The sequence below is a fragment of the Thermobia domestica genome, chromosome 8, assembly GCF_964235325.1.
Source record: "Thermobia domestica chromosome 8, izTheDome1.hap1.1, whole genome shotgun sequence".
NCBI classification, from domain to species: Eukaryota; Metazoa; Arthropoda; class Insecta; order Zygentoma; family Lepismatidae; genus Thermobia; species Thermobia domestica.
Window position 1 is genome coordinate 147,402,210 of NC_137461.1, and position 22,140 is coordinate 147,424,349.

At 34.4% G+C, this 22,140-nt stretch overlaps 1 protein-coding gene across 1 annotated transcript in view; it reads left to right on the top strand.

Moving 5' to 3' along the window:
- The first annotated feature begins 1,392 nt into the window (after positions 1 to 1,392).
- LOC145692333 (retinol-binding protein pinta-like) overlaps positions 1,393 to 22,140 on the top strand; it is a 36,586-nt gene continuing 15,838 nt past the window's right edge. Inside the window, exons 1-4 of the mRNA XM_081767629.1 lie at positions 1,393 to 1,549; positions 2,226 to 2,385; positions 3,146 to 3,395; positions 7,543 to 7,653. Of these exons, the coding sequence (XP_081623755.1) occupies positions 1,393 to 1,549; positions 2,226 to 2,385; positions 3,146 to 3,395; positions 7,543 to 7,653 (678 nt within the window). The remainder of the gene's footprint in view (positions 1,550 to 2,225; positions 2,386 to 3,145; positions 3,396 to 7,542; positions 7,654 to 22,140) is intronic.

Genomic DNA, 22,140 nt, shown 5'->3' on the forward strand with positions numbered 1-22,140 from the left:
ATAACGATTTTTTCTCAGTGTAGCAGAAAACGGAAAGTCAGTCTCATTCGAGTTAGTTACAATATTTTATCATGCCATACATCTATTTGATGCAGCAATCAATAGCTGCTGCAGTAGCAGTACTTGTTTAACATTTACTCAAAGAACTTATTAGTGCAACTTGTTAAAGCAATGCATCAATATCATGTGATACTCGTTGGAGATTCGTCTTGTTTCAAGATTGGAATGACCAAAGGCTTAAGCTGTCGAGGAGGAACTGTCTCTTCCGTGAAGATACGATTAAACAGCCCAAATGGCTTTAAAATTTTCAGTTCCTGGAGTAGTATTGGATGACTTACGTAAGGGAAAATCAAACTCGAAAGACGGAAGGGAAAGGTTATAATTTGAATATTAATCTTGAGCTTTGCTCATTATGAGTACGAAATCATCTAAACTCGTCGAAATACTGCAGAAACCAGATTCAGAAATGGATGATAGGAGTTATGCTAAAAATGTTTTTGTCTTTGTGACTTGAGTCCACAGATCCGCATTTAATGTTAAAGCACGGACACAAAAAATAGTGCTATGGCTGTTAATTGAGAGAAATCGACCCTCAACAGTATTCAGAATAATGGAACCGCACATAAACTTTGCGTATTTCCACAAAATGTACTTAAACACGCAGATTAACAGGCTTTGTGGAGATTTATGTTGGAAAATTAAGATTTTAAGACAAATTCAAACATTCAAATACTAAGCTAAGAATGTAACACTTCAGAGTATACAATATAGTTAAAATAACTATTGAATTGCTCCTTCATAGAACAGCGCACAGCCATAGTATTTACTACATCTTAGGAAGCACATTTTGTTTATTTACACAGATTAAAACAAACAGTTTTATCATTTAAAAATAAGTGGTTCATTAACAATCGCGTACATTTCATTATGCACGGTACTTATTCCTTACAGAATTAAAAGGAAAAGTAATATTCAATTTTAAATTATAATATGAATCATTCAGTACAGATCGTTTCCATTGATGACACAACTGTAAACTTAAATATATAATTTAATATTTATTATTTCCTAAATTTCTTTCGGAAGGTAGAGTCCACTTATCACTAAACTATTTAATATTTTTAACTCACACATGCTACAATCCTATGGAGGATCTTTTATATTCGACAAAGTAGGTAGTTATCCTCTATATTATTTCATTTATTAGAATTCCCTTAAAAATATATTTTCCAAATTTACGAGATATTGCACCTATTAACTGTTTCGTATTTGTTTCGTGTTTAATCTTTTCTTTAACATTTCATTTAATTTAAAGCATAACCTTCCAAGTTTCCCACGTATTAACAAAATATGAATAATAAGCTTCTTCATGTATCTTTCTCTAGGACTAGAATGAGAACATTTTCAACTGTATATCCCGAACCATTACCAGAACCTACACAGCTTCGTCTTCTACGGGAAATTGGTGAGGATACGGAACAAGTGAGAAAGGATCTTGTTTACATCAAAGAATGGCTAGAGAAACAACCACATTTACCAAGCGATCTAAGTAAGTAAACTATTGATATACACAGAAACAAGACAACAAATTTGAACCCGAGCTTTGAACAGATATTTTGTCATGTACAGAAAAGAATTCAAATTGACTGTTCTGATGTTATGCAATAATATTCAGATTAATAGTGGTTAGTGCTAGTAGCATAGTAGCATGTGAAAATTGATGAAATTGTTCTCTGAAATGAGATTAGTTCATTTATCATTAATATAAGAGGTACAGAAAATTCAAAAACAATAAATAAATATGTAATTACAATATTAGCTTGATATGATAGTCTCATAGTCAACTGTAATTTGAAACGCATAAACTAAATAGTCCACCGCAGAAGAAAAATAATGGAAATGGAATTAACAGTAGATTGGATTTAGAAGAAAATGTCCCATTATATTATACGTGGCTCAAAATGTATTTTCTCTTCAAATATAATTAAATTTCCTACGTACACATTTACTGAGTCATAAATACAGTACATACACACCTCAAGTTATACTTTGATGACAATATTACAAATATTAGGTAAAGATGTATTAAATTTCGCAATTGTTCACGTATCCTTGCCACGTACTGTTCATTACTTAGATGAAATGTAGTAAAATCAAGGTTTTACCAAAGTAAAATGATTTAGTATATAATTGCAAACAAAATAAACTACTACTTTCAATTTTAGGTGACAATTTCCTGCTTACATTTATTAGACTATCAAAATATAGTCTTGAGAAAACAAAGAGAAAACTAGACTACAATTTTACAATGCGAGGATTGGCTCCTCATTTATTCAGTGCCAGGGACCTCTTTGACATTAAATTAAAGATGAACCTGGAGCACAAGTAAGTACTATAGTATTGGTCTTTTTATGTATTACTAAAGTAGCATTTAAATTGGAAAACTGAAGTTGAAAATTCAATTACACTCTTCTACTTTAGCACCTTAATTACATATCTTTGTAGTTTTAGGCATTTTCCGAGTGTTGATCCTCTTCATAATATTTTTATATTTGTAAGCTATATTATGTCAGTAATCAGAAGACTTATAGAACAGGTGTAGCGTTTGTCGACACGTATATTAGCGAAAACTGCAAAAGAAAGTCAGAATAACCTACCATTATGGGGTAAAAATGTGTTAATTTGGCCATCCTGGACATACGCGTCCTCAGAATACTTCATACTAGACTGATTGAATAACTTTACTAACTCGAGTAAAAGAACTATGTTACTTCATTAAATACATGAGTATGAATAGGAAAGCCTAAATGTTTTGATATTCACAACGACGAACTGGTTTTGAAATTCTAGGGGTGATCGATTGTCCTTCTCACTTGCCCTATCCTTCGAGCGGCCATGATTGTAGGAGTTGGTGCATACTTTTGAATTACTCTTGTAGAATCTCTATTATATTGCACAGAGTAAAGAATACTTCATATATTTTCAATATGATGTTCAACATTAAAATATGGCATAATGTTACTCTGAATATCAAAGCTAGGACCGATGACAATGTTTCATATTTTTCTGACCCTTCACGCAATTTTACTGTTAAGTTGTTTTTCTCTGTTTCAAATGTTTTAACATGGTTGTACTTTCGTTTCAGTTTGATACTGCCCCTGCCAAAACTAACACCAGATGGCTATTGTGTTACCATTCATAAACTAACCGATGACTTGGCTACTTTTGATCCTGTGTATTGTGGAAATTTATCATTTATGGCTTTAGATCTACTTTATGAGTTGGGAACTTTTCGAAAAGGAATGATTTGCATGTTGGATTTTTCAACTTTAACACTTTCACATATGTTGAAAGCACAATTACCTTTTATAAAAGAATATTTATCTTGTGGCCTGGTAAGAAAATTATTTTACAAGGTAAAAATTTATAAAATGCATGTAAGCTCTGTGGAGAACATAATAAGATGTGTGCATGCAATCGAGAGAGACTAAAGTAGAAATTGTCTTTTTAGAACAAGACATTTTTGTAAAAGAAAAAGTTAAATGGTAAATTGAAGTATATTCTACAAGTAATATCTGTGAGTTACTGTTAAGACTATGGGTATCACAGGTAGGAGTATGTGTGACAAACACAACAAGAATAACACAATCCTTTATTTAACAATGAATTTGTTACATATACAACACTAATTAGTAAGCAATCTGTCTCAGAAGGATAAAACTATTTATTACTATTGCCAACCAATAACAAACGTTTTGCTGTAGAAAATGGTTTTTGTCGATTTTCTCTAAAGCTATATTATATGAACATTTATCTTGAAGCATCTCATTTCGTTCAGTTCAACGGTGTCTATTAATTTACACAGGGTGTTTCAAAACAACACCGACATCGTTTGCAGGTGATTCCTGACACTAAGATAAAACGAAAAGTATGGACCAACCTGGGTGCACAAATGCTTCCTTTCGAAGTTATAGGCGGCTGAAAACATGAAAAAAATGAACTTTAAAGGTTCATAGCTCCAAAACAATAGGACGTACCGTTGTTGTTTCAAGACTTCACTTAGGAACTAATATGTGTGCTATGCAAAAATACATGTTTCAGAATCCTGCGGCATTTCCACAATAATTTTTATAGAGGTAGTTGATGAGTACTTCAAATTATATGCCCGTAGGCAAACTGTCTCTATAAAATTTGCTGCGGAAGTATCTCATGATTCTGGAACATGTATTTTTGGATAGCACACATATTAGTTTCTAAGTGAAGTCTTGACCCGCCATCGGTATGTTCTATAGTTTTGGAGCTATGGACCTTTAAAGTTCATTTTTTCATGTTTCCGGCAGCCTATAACTGCGATAGAAAGCATTTGTGCAACCTGGTTGGTCTATACTTTTCGTCTTATCTTGGTGTCAGGAATCACCTCCGAAACGTTGTCGGTGTTGTTTTGAAACACCCCGTATATGTTTCAGCTATAGACAATATTATATCGTAATTAAAGGAAAAATGTAAGTTAAAATTTAAGTTTAATTTTTGCCTCTGGATCATTATCATGTCGTGTACTGTTATCACCGTGATTTTATAATAAAAAGCTTGTTAAGTGTATATTTTAGTACTGGTTCCATTTTTATAGGAGACGTGGTTATATTTCGGCATCATTTTAAGATGCACAACAATTCATTTATCTTTCAATTTTCTTTTAAAAATTTGAAAAAATGATTTTCTCAAAACTACACATAAACGCTTACACTCATACATTTAGATTGATACAAAAGATTTATCTTTGGTATATATATCAACCTTGGGTACTTTTGTTTCTTATTAAGTGCTAATAATGTAAAATTATAAAATTTATGAGACTGAAAACCACAAAGAAAATTTCAAAATTGAATGTGGTAGATATTCATTTTAAGTGAAATTGATTAGTAATTGGTGAGAGAGCTCCTCCCTGGCTAAGCGGTTAGAGTACGCGCCTTTTGCATGGGAGACCCGGGTTCGATTCCCGGCGGCAGCTCGTATGGTTCGGATTCCACATTAATCAGTAGGTTCCGTCTTACATAGCCTCGCTGCTGAAAGAAACATTAAACTCAACTAAATGGACGAAAGCTCATTCATATTTTACTATCTTACAAAACATTATATTCTAAGTAAATTACGTACTACAGTCAACTACTTAGGTATTTGTACCGCTGACAGATATAACTCCATTAGGTTGGTCCAGTGGTTTTGCTGGTATCAGGAACGACTTCTGGACAGATAAAACTTAACTTAAACATAGCACCATAAACAAGCAACGAATTTTGATAAACCTGTGGAATACTGATTCAGGCTTTTACTGTGCAATTGAAGCACGAAAAATTTCTCCGTTTAAGATAAATCTATATTGTTTGAAGCGCAACCTTTAGTGAGCAGCTTATATCAAAGACATAATAGCTGCTTGTGTCACTACATACTATTTATGAAAAGTAAAATAAAACATTTATCATTTATGAGGTACATAAAAGTTGATACAAACTGAAACTAACAAATCTGGAACTATTCAATGAAATAAGTTTGTAAATTTTTGTCTCCTTAGTAGAACTAATCTTATTCTACGTCATTCTAATATCGAAGATTTTATTCATAACGAAAAGTAGAGTGTTGTCAAAGTTCATAAGCGTTGTTCCGTGTAAATACTTGCCACTATATTGAATAGGACGTTTATACTACTGTGTGTATTGGACAATAGCAAATAGATTACCTGTATTGTCCTCGTTGATTGTGATTACTGTTATTGGTGTAGTGTTACTGTTGATTAGTGTCGAGTAGAGTTACTGTCTCAAACAGTTTATGAAAGTCATAGAATTTGGAAAGGATTTAGAAACCAAATGTATATCTGGAGGCTGATTTAGACAACTGGGGCTGATTCGTTAGTAGTTCACACCTACATTTCCGTATGCTTTGACAACATTACTGCATTAAAGTTGAATACTGATAAGTATTGCATATACGTGAAATATAAAGATATCAATGTATACTAACAACTTTTAACTATAGTCCTTAATTTGACATATTTTACACATCGAGAAAATATTAGTTGGGTGATCATAGCAGCTGTAACTGAAGGAGTATTTTCAAGTACGTAGCGTGGTACGTAACTGAAACCTCAGTTATAAAGTGCACCTTTTCCTGCTATAATTCATAATGGAATTCTAGTAGTGCATATGTAACTTCAGAAGCATATTCCCTCTCGCATTATAGTGCATGTTTATCGGCTGATTGTTGTGTATGACGGGAAATCCATTAGCTGCATTCGGGGTGAATCAAAGTTTCATACTTTATGAAACTGCTTCTGTAACAAATCCAGCACTCAGTCAGCATCTGAAGTTCGATTACCACATCCCAAATGACTGAGATAAGTAAAGTGCAAAGTAAGACCTATTTTACGGTGTCTCTAAAGCACCAAGTAAAATATGTCAAGTCCTAAACTAAGCACCTCCCATATACCAACCTTAAACGGTCGGCAGCAGTTTCTCGTTTTATCATCTTTGCCGAAGGCAATTACTCTGCTATCATGAGTAGTCCAGCTACTTGCAGCAACGGAATATCCAGGATTGAATAACGGGACTTTGCTGTAAAATGGAGACGCGTTGGAAAGGTTTAGTTGAATCACAAGAGGAAGTTAGTGGACTATAAATGAAGGATGAGATTTAAAAAAAATGAACTTTGAAGTTTTTGATTCAATCTAATCCAAATGTTATTATACTTGTAAGTTTGTTTCATCATTTTAAGCTTTGTAATTAAATACATTTTGTGGAGGAACGTATGTGTTTAGTTGGCCACAGAACGCTGTTAAAAATGTAAATTCCCTTCTTTCTATAAATTTCCCTACTTTGGGATGCATTGTAGTAAGATCTTTAATTTTTTGACACAGCTTTCTATCGAGAATATCTTCCATTTTCTTATGGTTTCTTCTGTAATTTGATATTTTCAAGTAGTTTTTGGAAACACTTTCAGTATGCAATCATCCAATCGAAGGAACGCATCAAGCACTGTAAGCTGGATGCATATACGTACATGCACTAGTGCATGTACTATGTTTGTGAGTATCCGTGTGTTAACTGTAAGTGCAACTGGATTTTGGAGAGTTATTGATATATTCATTTATTACCACTGAGATGTTGAGAATAGTTTTGTATTTTATGTAATATTGAGATAATATTCTTTTACTTTATTTAAATATAACAATACATTCATTTCACGTGAAATGTTGTAACTCATTCCTGGCGTGGAATGATTGTATGGCAATGATGATTATAGAGGGTGGCCCAAGGTGAACTCCCCTTTAAGCTACCGAATTTTCCCTATAGTGTTTTTCCAATAGTGCTCAACATGGTTTGCCAGTACTTGCGAAGTACTTACTTTCACCCTGTATGTTCAAACTTCTTCCCACCACCAGTGTTGTATATTATTAATCAGATGTTGAGGATAGTTTTTTATTTTATGAAATATTGAGATAATATTCTTTTACTTTATTTAAATATAACAGATATTTTTTCTCTATTGTAGAATGGTTATGCTGAAAGACACAAATACCTTATTGGTTTCAACTTTAAATCATCGCAGATGCACATCTTAGATTTAATCCTTAAACTGGCACCAACAAAATTGAAAGACAAGGTACAGTATAAGTATCTCGCAAAGTGTTTCCTCAACTACGTTATTGTCAAGCACGGAAATATGGGATAGTTTCTCAAGCACCCTATCTTCCTATTTTTTTATTAACTAAGAATCCATGACAGATGTAAAAGTCTTGGTTAACATCCAGAGTGGAGGGATTTAATTTTCATATGTGATAAAATAAACGGAGTATTGCCACACATTAGCTAAAACTTTAGTATGAAATTCTAAGAATAAAGTTTGGTTCATGAGTCATTTATGTCAAAATAGCACTAAATGCTTCTCAACTATATACATACGCTTTCAATTTTGAATTTAATCATTGCTGTTTTGTTCTCGGTACTCCATTTTTGGATTATGAGGAGATAAAAGCTGAGGAGATAAAACTTTTACAAACACCCATGTAAAAGAGAGTAAATAATTGTAGGGAATATTTCATTAAAAAAAGAATATGTTGTACTTTTGTACGCATAACTAGTTCAGCAAAACACATTAAATCCTTAGGTTGTTCGTTGGTTGATTGAATCGGAGTTTATTGTCTCCTTCAGCACGGAGGCTGTAAGAGACGAGAATTTACTAAAGCATCTGGAAGCAGGAAATTATAGTAAATTCTTAATCATTGAAATAAAACAAAATGATATTTTGGGATCTCAACATAACTGAGGCATAATATTATTTTTAAAATTACTTATCTTTCTTTTGACTAAGGTCAAATCTAAATAAGGTAAATGTATTATAAGGAGGCTTTTTGGTTTTAATGACAATTAAGAAAATAAAATCATCTGATTATTTCCGTAATTATAGTGTGAAGTGCATTAGCATTTTTGCTCTTGAGTTTATATATAACATTCATTTCAGTTAAGTGCATAGCAGGTTAAAAACATGTATCAAGTACTTGAGAAAAGGTAGGCATATGAAATGCTTGGCAAATAAATCTTTAAAAATTCTATTTTACGATGCACATAATACATATTTATATTGCTGAGTGGAATTACTACAGCATTACTGATCTCAAGCTGGACTTGTTTTCTTTCCATTAATAAGTTCCGCTGAGTCCAACTCTAGCTTCAGATTGAAAGTATCAACATGCTTGATTTCAAGGCTACAGTATATTTTGAACTAAGGTATATACGTATTATGCCCCTTTTTCAAATGATTTAGTGTCTCCTTCTGTCTTACATAAATTTTGTCATCTGACTTATTACTGATGATAGAAGAAAGAAAGGAAAGAAGAACATTTTTTTTACACTTATGGTTACGAAAACTTAGATTTCTTTCCAAGACTGACAACAGAAAATTCCCTAAATATTTACAAATTCCCTTCATGTCTCGTGCATTTTCCCAATATTTTCGCCACAGTAAGAGATGGAAATTGCACAATAGTGCTTTAAGTTTGTATAGAAGGAATTCATTGTAGATGAACAAAATAGCTACAACACAGGAAATTACAGTAACTCTAAGTAGCAAATTGAATACATTAAATTTATATTTTTAATCTGGAACGACTAAAACAGAGATAGAAGTAGAGGAGATATCATAACACTTCACACAATTTCCTAGTTTTTTCATTGACAATTCGAGTGACTCTAAAACATAGTTTTGTTCGGTTATTTTCTTTGGAGCGGAAACTAATATTACATTGCTATTTATTTGTACGTTTGTACATACGTTTATTAGTATTATAGGCAACCTGAAAATATAGATAATCATTCCACAAGAATGTAGGAGATGTTTTCTCCACCACCAGTATTTAAATACGGGAAATATGAACGATAGACATATCTCGAAAACTGCTAGCTATAATTAAATTGATACATAATTATGATTGAAATGTACAAAATCCAGTTTCAAATAGATACTGGAGCAGATACGTGCACTGAGAAAAAAATTGTAGGTGGCGTACTTAAAAAGATAGGTTACAGCGTAATTCCTGTAGGTTTTTGACTTAACGTATAACTGAAAACGCATGTTTTATAATACTTTCTATATAAGTGTTCCGTCTATACGTACTTTCTGTACGAAACAATATAGGCGGTCAGGATCTCACAAACAAATGGAGGTATATGACATATAGCTAACGAAGATAGCATAAGTATATGTATGTGATATACGGAAAACTGTTAGATATCAGACATCCTGCAACGGCATGATGTAACATCTAAAGGCAGTGCCTATGTAGCATACGGATAACGTATGCTCCGTACTGATTTCTATAGTAAGCAAGAGAATACCGTATATTTGTACAATATACCGATATCCGGAGAACGGATTTTTCTCTGCGGCGTTATTCCATTATAAAACGTCAAACAGTTCCCAGATGACCATCTGGGATTTTGATGAAATTTGGCACACAAGTACCTACATCCTGCGTAAGAAAGTGTGTAATGTTTTATTTTCCTGCCACTACCTGTTTCTGAGAAATTGACCTAGAAGTTTGGCAGTCCGCATCGTGACTTGCTGAACACACTGGTTTTTGTAAGTTTGTAAAGAGCAAGAACTCGGTTACTAATTACGTTCCATGGGTCAAGCTTTTTCTGCTATAAATATACACATCGTTGTAATGCAGTAATATGTCGAAAGCGGTATTACCATTTTATATTCTGATATATATATATAAACTGTCAAAGTCAGCACTTTTTTACATTACCGTTTATAAAGATCAATTTTTTTTTTTAGCATGTCACAGATTTCCTACATAAAACAACAAATATCTGTGTTTGTGCGCAGAACCTTACAGGGTAGTGAACTATATGCACCAGTAATGATGAGTTGTTTACACTTTATTTACAGGATTTATGGGAAGTTAAAATTGGTATCATTGTTAAAACACCAACTTTTTTGCATATTTTCAGAACCCTGTTTAACTATGTTGACAGTAAAATATGAGTATGATATTTTGGATGAATATTGGTACATATGTAGCAAATAACTTGTGTGAATTTCAAAACCCTGATGTATTTTCTTCAATTTTAAATCATCGCCTTTGTCAACAGGTGTCGGTAGTCGTTTAGGTTTAGAACGGATATGAAGAATGGAAGTACAGAAGTACGTATGCGCCAGAGAATATCATTTACACTGATTGAGCACTTGAAAACGTGTATTGTAAAACTATAAGAAGAACCATTGTGCCAGATAATCAAATCAATTGTTACAAAATAGTAGAATTCTGTGGTTCAAAATTACAGTTCAGTATTAGTAATAAGAAATTGAGCGTTTAAATAAATAAAGAAACATGCACACAAAGTGAAAACGAACATAATAAACCTGTGGAATAGGATAGCCCCTATAGTCTCCCCTTGCGTAGGCTACTGCAATGCAGGGTTCCATTATCATTATAGTACACCACGAAAGGATGCACAATTGCCTGGGATTTCTCCCAATGGTGCCCGTGAACCTCGTCATGTATAACGAAAGTGTAATTTTTGGCAAAATCCAGCAAAACAATTAGCTCTGCTTTCTGAAGTGAAGTTTGTATATTACTCAGTTATGCAGCTTGAACCTTGGCTATATAATAGTGCTGTCTAAGACTATCAATTCCCTGAGTCAATGTGTCACAAAACTCATTCACAGAGAGCTGTAGAATTTATATTGTCAACCGGTCTATGTGAACCTAGTTTTTAAATTTAACACAGTCATCACCTTCAAGTAAGTGATCATCAAAACGTTTTACTAAATAATCTTGCACAGCATTCTTCCTTCCACAGTTGCCACAGTAATGTAACCTACACTGTCTGCTCGTTGCATCACACACTGCAACTTTCAGCAGTGTCTTGTAGCAGTGTCCTGATCCAAGAAGGGCATCGACCATCAGTTTCATGTTTTGATGATATTGACACACACACACACACACACTGAATGAGTGTCATTTGCCTTAACTGTAATGCACCACTTTGGCCTTAAAGCACAAAACTTTGCAAACCCAATTTGAAACTGGGTTTCTGTTAGCAGAATTCAACATATGTTTCACGTATATTCATTAGTAGTAGCCTTTTTTGAATTTGAACTGTACCTTTATCTGTATGCACATACATACATTCTTTCATTCCAGGACAGATTTGGAACACCCATCGCTATCATAAATGAAACTACGTCATTCACTGTTACCTGGGGAATTATTTTCCGAGGCTTCTGTTCTTGAAGTGATAGGATTCCTTTCTCATCTTAAGTTCTTTGCTCTTCGGACTAAATAATCTGAGACCCTAAAATTCTACACAGTTTTTCTTATACTCCAAGTTGCAGGAGTAATTGTTAAGATTTCGACTTTCTGTTTATAAGAAAATGTTTTGTGATATTTTTCTACAAGCTGCTGTATGAGCATAGACAATTTAGCATATCTGTCACATGTCCTTTTAGTAGAGAACCGTAGTGCTCGGTATTCCAAGAGCATCTTCTCCTGTACGACATTTGTTATCTGCTTCACTTTTCTCTTTGCTGTGTCCTTGTCTGTCTCTCTTACTTACATTCTTCAGTGGTAAGCAGCCTACAGATATGAGAGACACGTTTAGTTGCTCCTGGTGAACAGTGTGTGCTGTGTAGCTAGGATCATACTTATAATCATTATCACTGCTGTTTCTGGAACTGGCACATCTAACACATGTTTAGCACAACTTCTGCTCTGGCACGAGGTTAACACGAAGCTCATTGATTTTGTCCTCATCCAGAGTGGAGAGGGACTCTGAAAGTAAAATTACTTCCATTCTCCATATCCGTTCTAAACCTGAAAGACTACCGACACCTGTTGACGAAGGCGATGATTTAAAGTGGAAGAAAATACATCAGGGTTTTGAAATTCACACAAGTTATTTGTTACATAAGTAGCAATATTCATCCAAAATATCACATTCATATTCAACTCTCAACATAGATAAATAGAGCTCTGAAAATAAGCAAAAAGTTTGTTTTTTGGAATAATACCAACTTTAACCTCCCATAAATCCCGTAAATAAAATGTAAACAGCTCTGTATTACTGGTGCATATAGTTCACTACCCTGTAAGGTACTGCAAACAAACACAGGCATTTGTTGTTTTATGTAGGAAATCTGTGACATGCTAAAAAAAATGAGCTTTATAAACTTTAATGTAAAAAAAGTGCTGACTTTGATAGTTTATATATCCGAACGTGAAACGGTCATGCCACTTTCAACATACTACTTCATTACAACGATGCATATGCTTATTGCAGAAAAAGTTTGACCTATGTAACGTAATTAGTAACCGAGTTCTTGCTCATTAAAAACTTAAACAATCAGCGTGTTCGGCAAGTCATGATGCGGACTGCCTCGCTTCTAAGTTAATTTCTCAGGAGCTGGTAGAGACAGGAGAATAAAAAATTACAGGCTTTTTTACGAGGGATGTAGGTACCTGTGTGTCAAACTTCATCAAAATCCCTGATGGTCGACTGGGGATTTTTTTCTAATTTCGGTGATTATATTTCGGTCTGACCCAGCGTAGGTAAAGTAGAATATGTTTTGACTGTAAAGTATCTTAATATGTCAGATTATAGCACCGTACTTTGGTGTTAAGTTAAAGGTCCATGGCTAGTTCGATCTGCACGAAACGCCTCCTCCTAAAGTCTCAATCCTAGTTTTTCCTTCGATTTTAGAGTCGGTTCTTTTGTTCAGAGAGACTTCAACCAGACCCGTACCCTTTGTTACCTCATTTCCATATTTGGTAAAGGATTAAGGTGTTCATAAACACCACATTGTCGTGACGTCAATCGGAAGTTCTGGAAAGCACGTGTCATGTATTTCTGGCTACAGGCGAGTGCTTATCTTTTATTTCCATAATCTAATCCTTACTCTTTTCACCTCATTTTTCAAATTACTTTTTTCTTTTTTCTTTTCTTTTTTTCTTTCTTTCTTTTTTTTTCTTTTTTTTTTTTACAAAATTAAATTCTTTGAATTTTATTTACATTCAAATATAACCCTTGACAATTAAGTTCCCTGCAGGACATCGGTTTTCATCCCCATGTTTTACAACCCTAAATTTGATGTTTACTACTTGCAATGAGAGATATTAGCTAATTTTCCCTCCACGGTACACTTCTAAGGACGTAGATTTCAGAAAGGTTGATCAGAAAGGACCTCTCTTGAGGTAGTCATCTGATGTAGTATTTTATTTCAGCAGAATCGAAGTAGAAAATGAGATTTGGAATGTGGAAATGTTTAGGTAGAAAGCATCAGGACCGAACATCTTCCTGCTGAAATCAAGAGCTGGCATTGTTTATGAATGAAATAATGAATTACTCGACGATAGCTGATTCAAAACTATACAATCACTGACACATGAGGAAATACAAGGTGATATGCGTAATGTTAAGTAAAACAGGAAAAAATAAGATACCTTAAAAAATAAGAAATGCAGATCAATTATCAGGATTAATTCATTGCGGATCAAGAAATATAAAATTCTTAATTTTCACTAAATTGTTATAAAGTTTTTTTTTAAGAAAAGAAAAATATGGTTTAATTGATATGAAATTACCTAATCATAGACGACAGAAGGTGTGGCAGGAGTAAAAAATAATTGCAAAGGGTTTCTAACTGTCAGATCTCAGAAAAGTACAAAGGGTTTTAATCTTTACTTGTTCGTGTCTGCATAATCTTATAGCGTCCCATTCTCGCTAGTTGAGATGGAGGGATAGAAATGATTGACTTTCAGCACATATTTTAATTACACGAGTGTCAAATTACAGAGACGATTCATATCTAATTATGTTGATTGTCGTATCTATGACGTTCTTGAAGTCTATAAAATGATTTAATCTAGCATTACGAATTGATTGGAGACAAAGTGATTGAAGTATATGCATGTAGCAAATGAAGGAAAGACGGTGATCGTAAGTAAGGGCGTCTATCCAAAGGGTCTGGGGGTCCAGAGGACGACGAAAACAAGCTATTCCAAACATGGAAAGTAGTTTGTGTAGAAACAAGGTACTGCGTCTTCAGTGTCCCTTGGAAAACCATCCTGGTGCAATAAAGGATAGAAGTCGTAGGTGTCACACACAAACACAGAAGAGATGAAATTATACATTCGTCAGATATCTAGGAGGAGATACAAGTAAGCGTTCATGGTGTATCTTTTAGAATCAATCTAAGCGTATTATAGCGTAGTAGTTATTATAGATGGAGGTGATGGGGTAAGAAGGAGGTTTCATAGAACAAAATGTAAATGATCATGTATGGCGCTAAAAAAAATAATTAAATATAGAACGTCGTTCTGTGTGAACAGTCTATTACCTTTCTCTTGCGAAACTCTTCCTATATCTTTTCAATGTACTTATGTAAACACTCAATTCTCGTTTCAGTGTACCTTCCTATTCTGTTATATGTTTATTGTGTTCTTCGTGCCCAACATGTATATTTGCTTTGCTGAAAATTTTGGCCATGTGGTTTATTAATTGTTTGCATCTATCATCTAGTTTGTATTGGTTTATGCTTCCTATGCCTCTTCTTATTTTCTCCATGTTTTTGTTAAGCATTTTTCCCATGTGTATTTCCTATAGGTTTTATTAATTTATTTCTCCGGTTCATCTTCGCCCTTGTTTCTCTTCTCTGTTATTTGTAGTGCCGCGCAGTATATCATTGCGTGCATTTCGTTAAAAGTTTTTGCTTTTTCCGTTTCCTCTGATAGTATATTATTAATTCCCTAGGTAAATTGTCTTAGTTTTCCTGATAGTCTTGGTTTCTGTATTAAATGGTTTTTTACCTGGTCTGTTTCCCAAAATTTTGGTTTTACTTTCTCATATTCTGTTTTAAGTTAGTCCTGGTCTCTGTTCTCTATGTACTTGACATTAGTTGAGTTTCTAATAGGAATGTCCACATTTTCCGGAAAAACGGAAAACGGAAAATATATATTCCGGAAACCGCAAAATTGAAAACGGAAGACGAAAAATTTTCCGGAAAAGCGGAAGACCGAAATTTTTCCGGAAAACAGAAAATGAAAATTTAAGGGAAAACAAGGGCATAAAATTATCTTACGAAAATCAATCCAAACATGTCACATATATGTGAATCTAAGATCTACAAATAAAAATGAATGGTATGATGCATGTTCGCACATCATGCTTAAACGCCTGTGCCAATCATGTTCTTCTTTGGTACATAATTAGACCTTTATCTCAAAGAGGTTTATTACATTTTACTTTGAACACACAAGTATCTACTTTGTCAGTGTTGGCAACCTAATTATATTTTTAAATGGTTTCTGTACCATTGGAGGTATATACACCAACTTGGCATAAACATAATTCAACACTATAGGAAACATACTGTAGATGCACCCGTCTTCGAAACACCCAGGTTCGTCAGTATTGCCAAGCACTTTAAAATACATTTTTCCTGCATAATTATATAACCATTTGTTTAATTTCAACTAAACTTAGTACATACGTGACTTACAATTAATATTTTCAGATTGGGTACGATTTTTAAAGATCCCTCGTTACCAAAATTTCAAATTCGATGACACGTTACTTTTGGGCTGCTTTTAATTATCTGCAAGTTATAACTACGGGGAAGGAAACAAAAATCAGCAGTTAGGGACAGGGTTTTTCGTTCATAAACGTATATTACCAGCAACTAAACGGGTTGAATTTGTCACTGACAGACTTTCTTTTATTACTCTTAAGGGACGGTGGTGTGATATTATTGTTTTAAATGTACATGCCCCAACTGAAGATAAGGATGACGATATAAAAGACATTTTTTACGAAGAAGTGGAACGGATATTTGACCAACTCCCGCGATACCATATGAAAATTCTATTAGGGGATTTCAAAGCGAAGGTAGGACGAGAGGATATTTTCAAACCGATTATAGGGAACGAAAGTCTGCATAAGGAAAGTAATGACAACGGTGTTAGACTCGTAAATTTTGCAACATCCAAAAACCTAATCGTGAAGAGAACAAAATTCCCACATCGCGACATTCATAAATACACTTGGACATCACCAGACGGGAAAACACACAATCAAATTGATCACGTTTTAGTAGATAGAAGAAGGCAATCTAGCATAATTGATGTCCGGTCGTTTAGAGGGGCTGATTGCGACACCGACCACTACCTGGTAGCAGCGATAATACGAGAGAGGTTATCGTTGAATAAAGGTAATATTCATTGTCCGAAAACGGAGAGATTCAATTTAAAGAAATTAGAAGAGAGCCAGGTAAGAGAGCAATACCAGATTGAAGTTTCGAATAGATTCTCGGCTTTAGAAGATTCGGAGTGCACTAGTGTTGAGGATACCTGGATTGAAATTAGAGATAGCATTAATATTTCAGCAAAAGAAAAATTGGGACACGCGGAAATACGTAGGAACAAACCATGGTTCGACCAGGAATGCATAAAATTAGCAGAAAAGAGAAAACAGGCAAAATTACGCTGGCTACAAAATCCGAATGAAACAACAACACAAAATTTCGCAGATATCAGGCGGGAAACTTCCAAAACTTTTAGAACAAAGAAACGCGATTTTCTGAAAGCTAAAATTAAGGAACTTGAAGATAATAGTAAAAATAAAAACATCCGGGACATGTATAAGGGAATCAACGAATTTAAGAAAGGCTATCAACCTCGTGCTTATATAGTAAAGAAATCTGACGGTACAGTTATCACTGACACGAATAGTATCTTAAATAGATGGAAAGATTTCTTTGACGATTTGCTTAACACTCAACCGAAAACTAGTGTGCGTGGAGAAAAGGAGATACACGCCGCAGAACCGTATATTCCAGAACCCAACCGAATAGAAGTACAAACCGCTATAAAGAAATTAAAGAAACACAAATCTCCGGGTGTAGATGAAATTCCGGCTGAGTTAATTTTAGCTGGAGGCGAAAAATTGTGGAACAATATACACAAACTCATTCTCCTTATCTGGAACAAGGAAGAATTGCCACAAGAGTGGAAAGAATCAATCATTGTTCCAATTCACAAGAAAGGCGACAAAACTGACTGTAATAATTATCGAGGCATCTCTCTTCTGTCAACATCCTATAAAATTCTTTCAAATATTCTATTAGCAAGACTGACCCCATACGCAGATGAAATTATTGAAGATTATCAATGCGGATTTAGACGGAATCGATCAACTATCGACCAAATATTTACCATTCGCCAAATACTCGAAAAAAAGTGGGAATACAATACCCCGGTACATCAACTATTTATTGATTTTAGAAAGGCGTACGACTCGGTTAGGAGGGAAACATTATACAACGTCCTTACAGAACTTGGAATACCGAGAAAGCTAATTAGATTAATTAAGATATGTTTAAATGAATCCCAAAGTAAAGTCCGGGTAGGAAAAGTTTTGTCCACGAGCTTTCACGTCGAAAATGGACTGAAACAAGGAGATGCGTTATCGCCATTATTATTTAACTTCGTTCTGGAATACGCTATAAGGAAAATCAAACATAGCAACCAGGGCCTAGAATTGAACGGTATTCACCAGGTTATGGCATATGCTGATGACGTAAATTTAATAGGTGATGATAGAACAATAGAAAGAAATGCAGAGATCTTATTAAACGCTTGCAGGGACATGGGTTTAGAAGTAAATGCAGAGAAAACTAAATATATGGAAGTGCGTCGGGACCGAAATACAGCAAACTATGGATGCGTTAAAATATTAAATAATACTTTTGAAAAAGTGGATACTTTCAAATACCTAGGATCAATATTAACAGAAGAAAATCATATTCACGGAGAAATTAAATGTCGACTAAAAGCAGGGAATTCGTGTTATTATTCGGTTCAAAATCTCTTGTCGTCGCGAATTCTGTCGAGAAATTTGAAGCTTAAAATATACAAAACGATAATCATGCCTGTTGTTTTGTATGGCTGCGAAACATGGCCACTTACTCTGAGGGAAGAACATAGACCGAAAGTATTTGAGAACAAGATCCTGAGACGAATATTCGGACCCAAGAGGAACGGGAATGGGGAATGGCGGAAACTTCATAACGAGGAACTACATAATTTATATGGTTTACCCAACATTGTTAGGGTCGTGAAGTCTAGGAGGCTTAGGTGGGCGGGTCATGGAGCTAGAATGGAAGAAAGTAGAAACGCTTTCAAAGTCTTGACAGGAAGACCAATCGGAAAATGACCATTAGGAAGACCTAGGCGAAGATGGGAGGACAATATTAAGATGGATCTCGCAGATATTGGAATACAAAGTAGAAACTGGATGCAGTTAGCTAAGGATAGAAGTCAGTGGAGAGCTTTTGTGAACGCGGCATTGAACCTCCGGGTTCCATAGGCCATAGAGTTAGTTAGTTTTAGCAAGTTATAACTTTGTAACTCTTATGAGTGCACTATTTTCTTATTTTCATATATAAATTCAAAAATTACTAGTTTTATATAATACAATAAAAGTTTTCTTCATTGAGTTCAGTATTCTATCATAATGAACTATAGTTTTACTAAAACTAACATATTCGGAACTAGTTTAATTCTTGTTTTTATTACTATTCAGTCTTAAGATCTGACAACACTAAACATTTATTAAGTTTACAGTGTTGCATTATCACTGAACGTTGTTGCTGTCGCAATTAATGCTTAGGATTAAGTCGTTGCAAAAAACTTTTTCTCCTAGCTTTACCATCAGCAAAATCTGAAACAGTTTTTTCTATGTTTACCCTTGAAGTTTGTTTTCGTTCTACGTTTAATATAGCAACGTTTGCTAACCTTTGTTGTGAGGTACTACTTCTCAAGTAGTTCTTTACGAGTTTTAATTTCGAGAACGAACCTTCAGCAGCGTTACACATGTAGTAAGCACATCAGAAAAAGACGTAGAATACCCATTTTCCACTAAGAATAAAGCTATTTCCCGAATTGTTCGAAGGGTACCTATTTCAGCTCTATTATAATCTCTGAATACCAGTACTTGCCGTGGAAAATCTGAGCTTACATCACTACTGTATTCTGTAGCAAAGTCATATCCAGATTTCTGAATGTTTTCCTCTGATGTAGACAACAATGTTGCTAGCGTGAGAAAAGGTAAGCTATTGAGCACTTCAGATATTCCGTGAAAACGGGTGCTAAGTTGTGACACAATGCAATCCAGAACGATAAAATACAGTGACACGAAGTGTATCTTCCGATACATCTAGTCTACTATCCGTAGCCAGTTTATCAACATATTTCTTTGCAAACCTTTCGCGTTTCTCTTGGAATGTTCCAGAAGTACTCAATTTCGTGCAAAGGTTTTTTGTGGATTTTATAAGCTCGTCATACTTTCCCCGAAAATCTTTCATTTGCTGAAGTAATTCCTTCAGACTTTCTCTGCTATTTGCAGATCAATATCAGAAGAGCGCAAACTTTTGGAAGTTACATACATGGACATTAAGATATTTTCCCAAATGACTAGCATCAACACAAATTCAAATGTGTATCTTCTTCTTTAATGCCTCAGCTGTTCTCAATTCATCTGATTTCTCACTTGTCAAACAAATCGTGGTAAGGGACTTTTCAACATCAGCAATTCTCTCTTTCATGTAGCTAACAGCAGTATGTTTTGTTTCCTACCTAGTTAGGCCTATACATTTTTAAAAGAGATTTCGTCTTTAATTTTGAAGGCATTTCATCACCAAGAGCTAAAAGTGGACATCTAGGAGCACTTGGACTGAAAAAAGGAAAATATCTTGAAGAACGTTAAAAAAAAATAAATAAATAAAAAAAATGGAAACGTATGCAGCATCGGCAATAACAAGATTCAAATTATTCACACAACAATTAACGTACGGAGCGTTTGGAGTAGTATTACTAATAGTGACATGTTATCCACTATAAACTCCGCTCATTACTGATGCTTCATCATATCCCTGCCTTCTGCGCCGTTGTATGTCGATTTGGTTGCTGAATAAAATTTCACGAACGAGAAAGGCCCATGAGCCAAAATTTTCCGCTTCAATCTATCGCAAACGTTTTTTCTGAAGTACTCTCTTACTGTTGGGTAGTGAAAGGTAAGATCCAAGTTTTTCAGAAAAAGAAGAGGGTGGGTGGGTGGAAGGAGAAGTAGGTTTCAGTCAGTGTTTACAATCATCTGTTATGTTCTTTTTTGTTTCATCATGAACATAATGCAAATCAGCGAAATCAATTTTACTCTCCAACATAACTTGCACATTGACTTAGAAAGAGATTTAAAAAATAAATTTTAAAAAAATGTAATATCAAAGTTGGAATAGCAAACTAAAAATCCACAATGATTATTTCTTCCACATAGGAAATAAATGAAGAATATAAGTATTCAGTATCAAACGGGTTAGCAGAGACCACTGGGCTTGGGGGTCCCAAAAACAGAAAAGCATGTTACCAAAATTGCTATTTATAGTAATCTAGAATTTCACAATGATTATATTTCACACATACGAAATGAATAACAGAATGTAAGTACCTATTCAATACCGAGTAATAAACGTGTTCAGTGGGTCTCTAAACTTGGGGGCCCTAAAATAAAAAAAAATGTTACCAAAATTACTAATAGTCCAAAATTTCACAATGATTACTTCTTCCAGATAAGAAATAAATAACAGATCATAAATATTCAGTGCTGAATAATAAATAAGTTTAGAAGGCTCTCTGGGCTTTGGGACCCCAGAAACGAAAAGAATGTTAGGAAAGTTACTAGTAATCTAGAATTTCAGCACAGCAATTATTTCTCATTCATAAGAAGTGGTCTTAAAGGCTTGGGGATGGGGGAACAAAACAAAAGAAGTTACTAAAATTGCTAGCAATTTTAACATTGGCAATGATTTTTTCACACATACAAGGAGTGAATAATAATATAAGTATTCAGTACCGAGTAATGAACGGGTTCAGCGAGGCCTCTTGACTTGGGGGCCCCAAAAACAGGAAAAAATATTACTTGCTGGCAATTTTAACATAGACAATGCATTTCTCTCGCACATGAGAAATGAATAATAAAATATAAGTATTCAGTAGCCTGCTGAGTAATTAACGGGCTCGACGGAGGGGGCCCCGGTGCGTTGCACCGCTTGCACCGCCCATTGTTACGGCACTACTGGCAACCAAGATATCTCACGTATTTTTAACTCTAGGTGCTTTCATTAAATCGATATATAATTATCTATATATATTAGGCCTACCTATAGGTCTAATTATTAAAAGTGTATAGCTGCTAAATAATTAATTTTTATGTTTGGGCTAAAAATAGTTTAAATCCGCTACTTTTAAAACATAACCTGGGGAGCAAGATATACTGGAGGGTAAGCATCCCTAGGAGTGGGGTTGGGAGAGGTGATATTTTAAAATTGTCGGAAAGATCAATATTAGTGTTGAATTCATAATTTTCGGATCCCTGAGATGAATAGTGACAGTCTTCATGAAGTTCAAATTTATACCTGCAGTGGAAATGGGAAGCGTGAGTTTCTAAAAATAATCGAAAATAATCAATATTAATGTCAAATCCATAGTTTTCAGGGACGCTAAGATGAATTGTGGCACACTCGGTACTGTTTAAG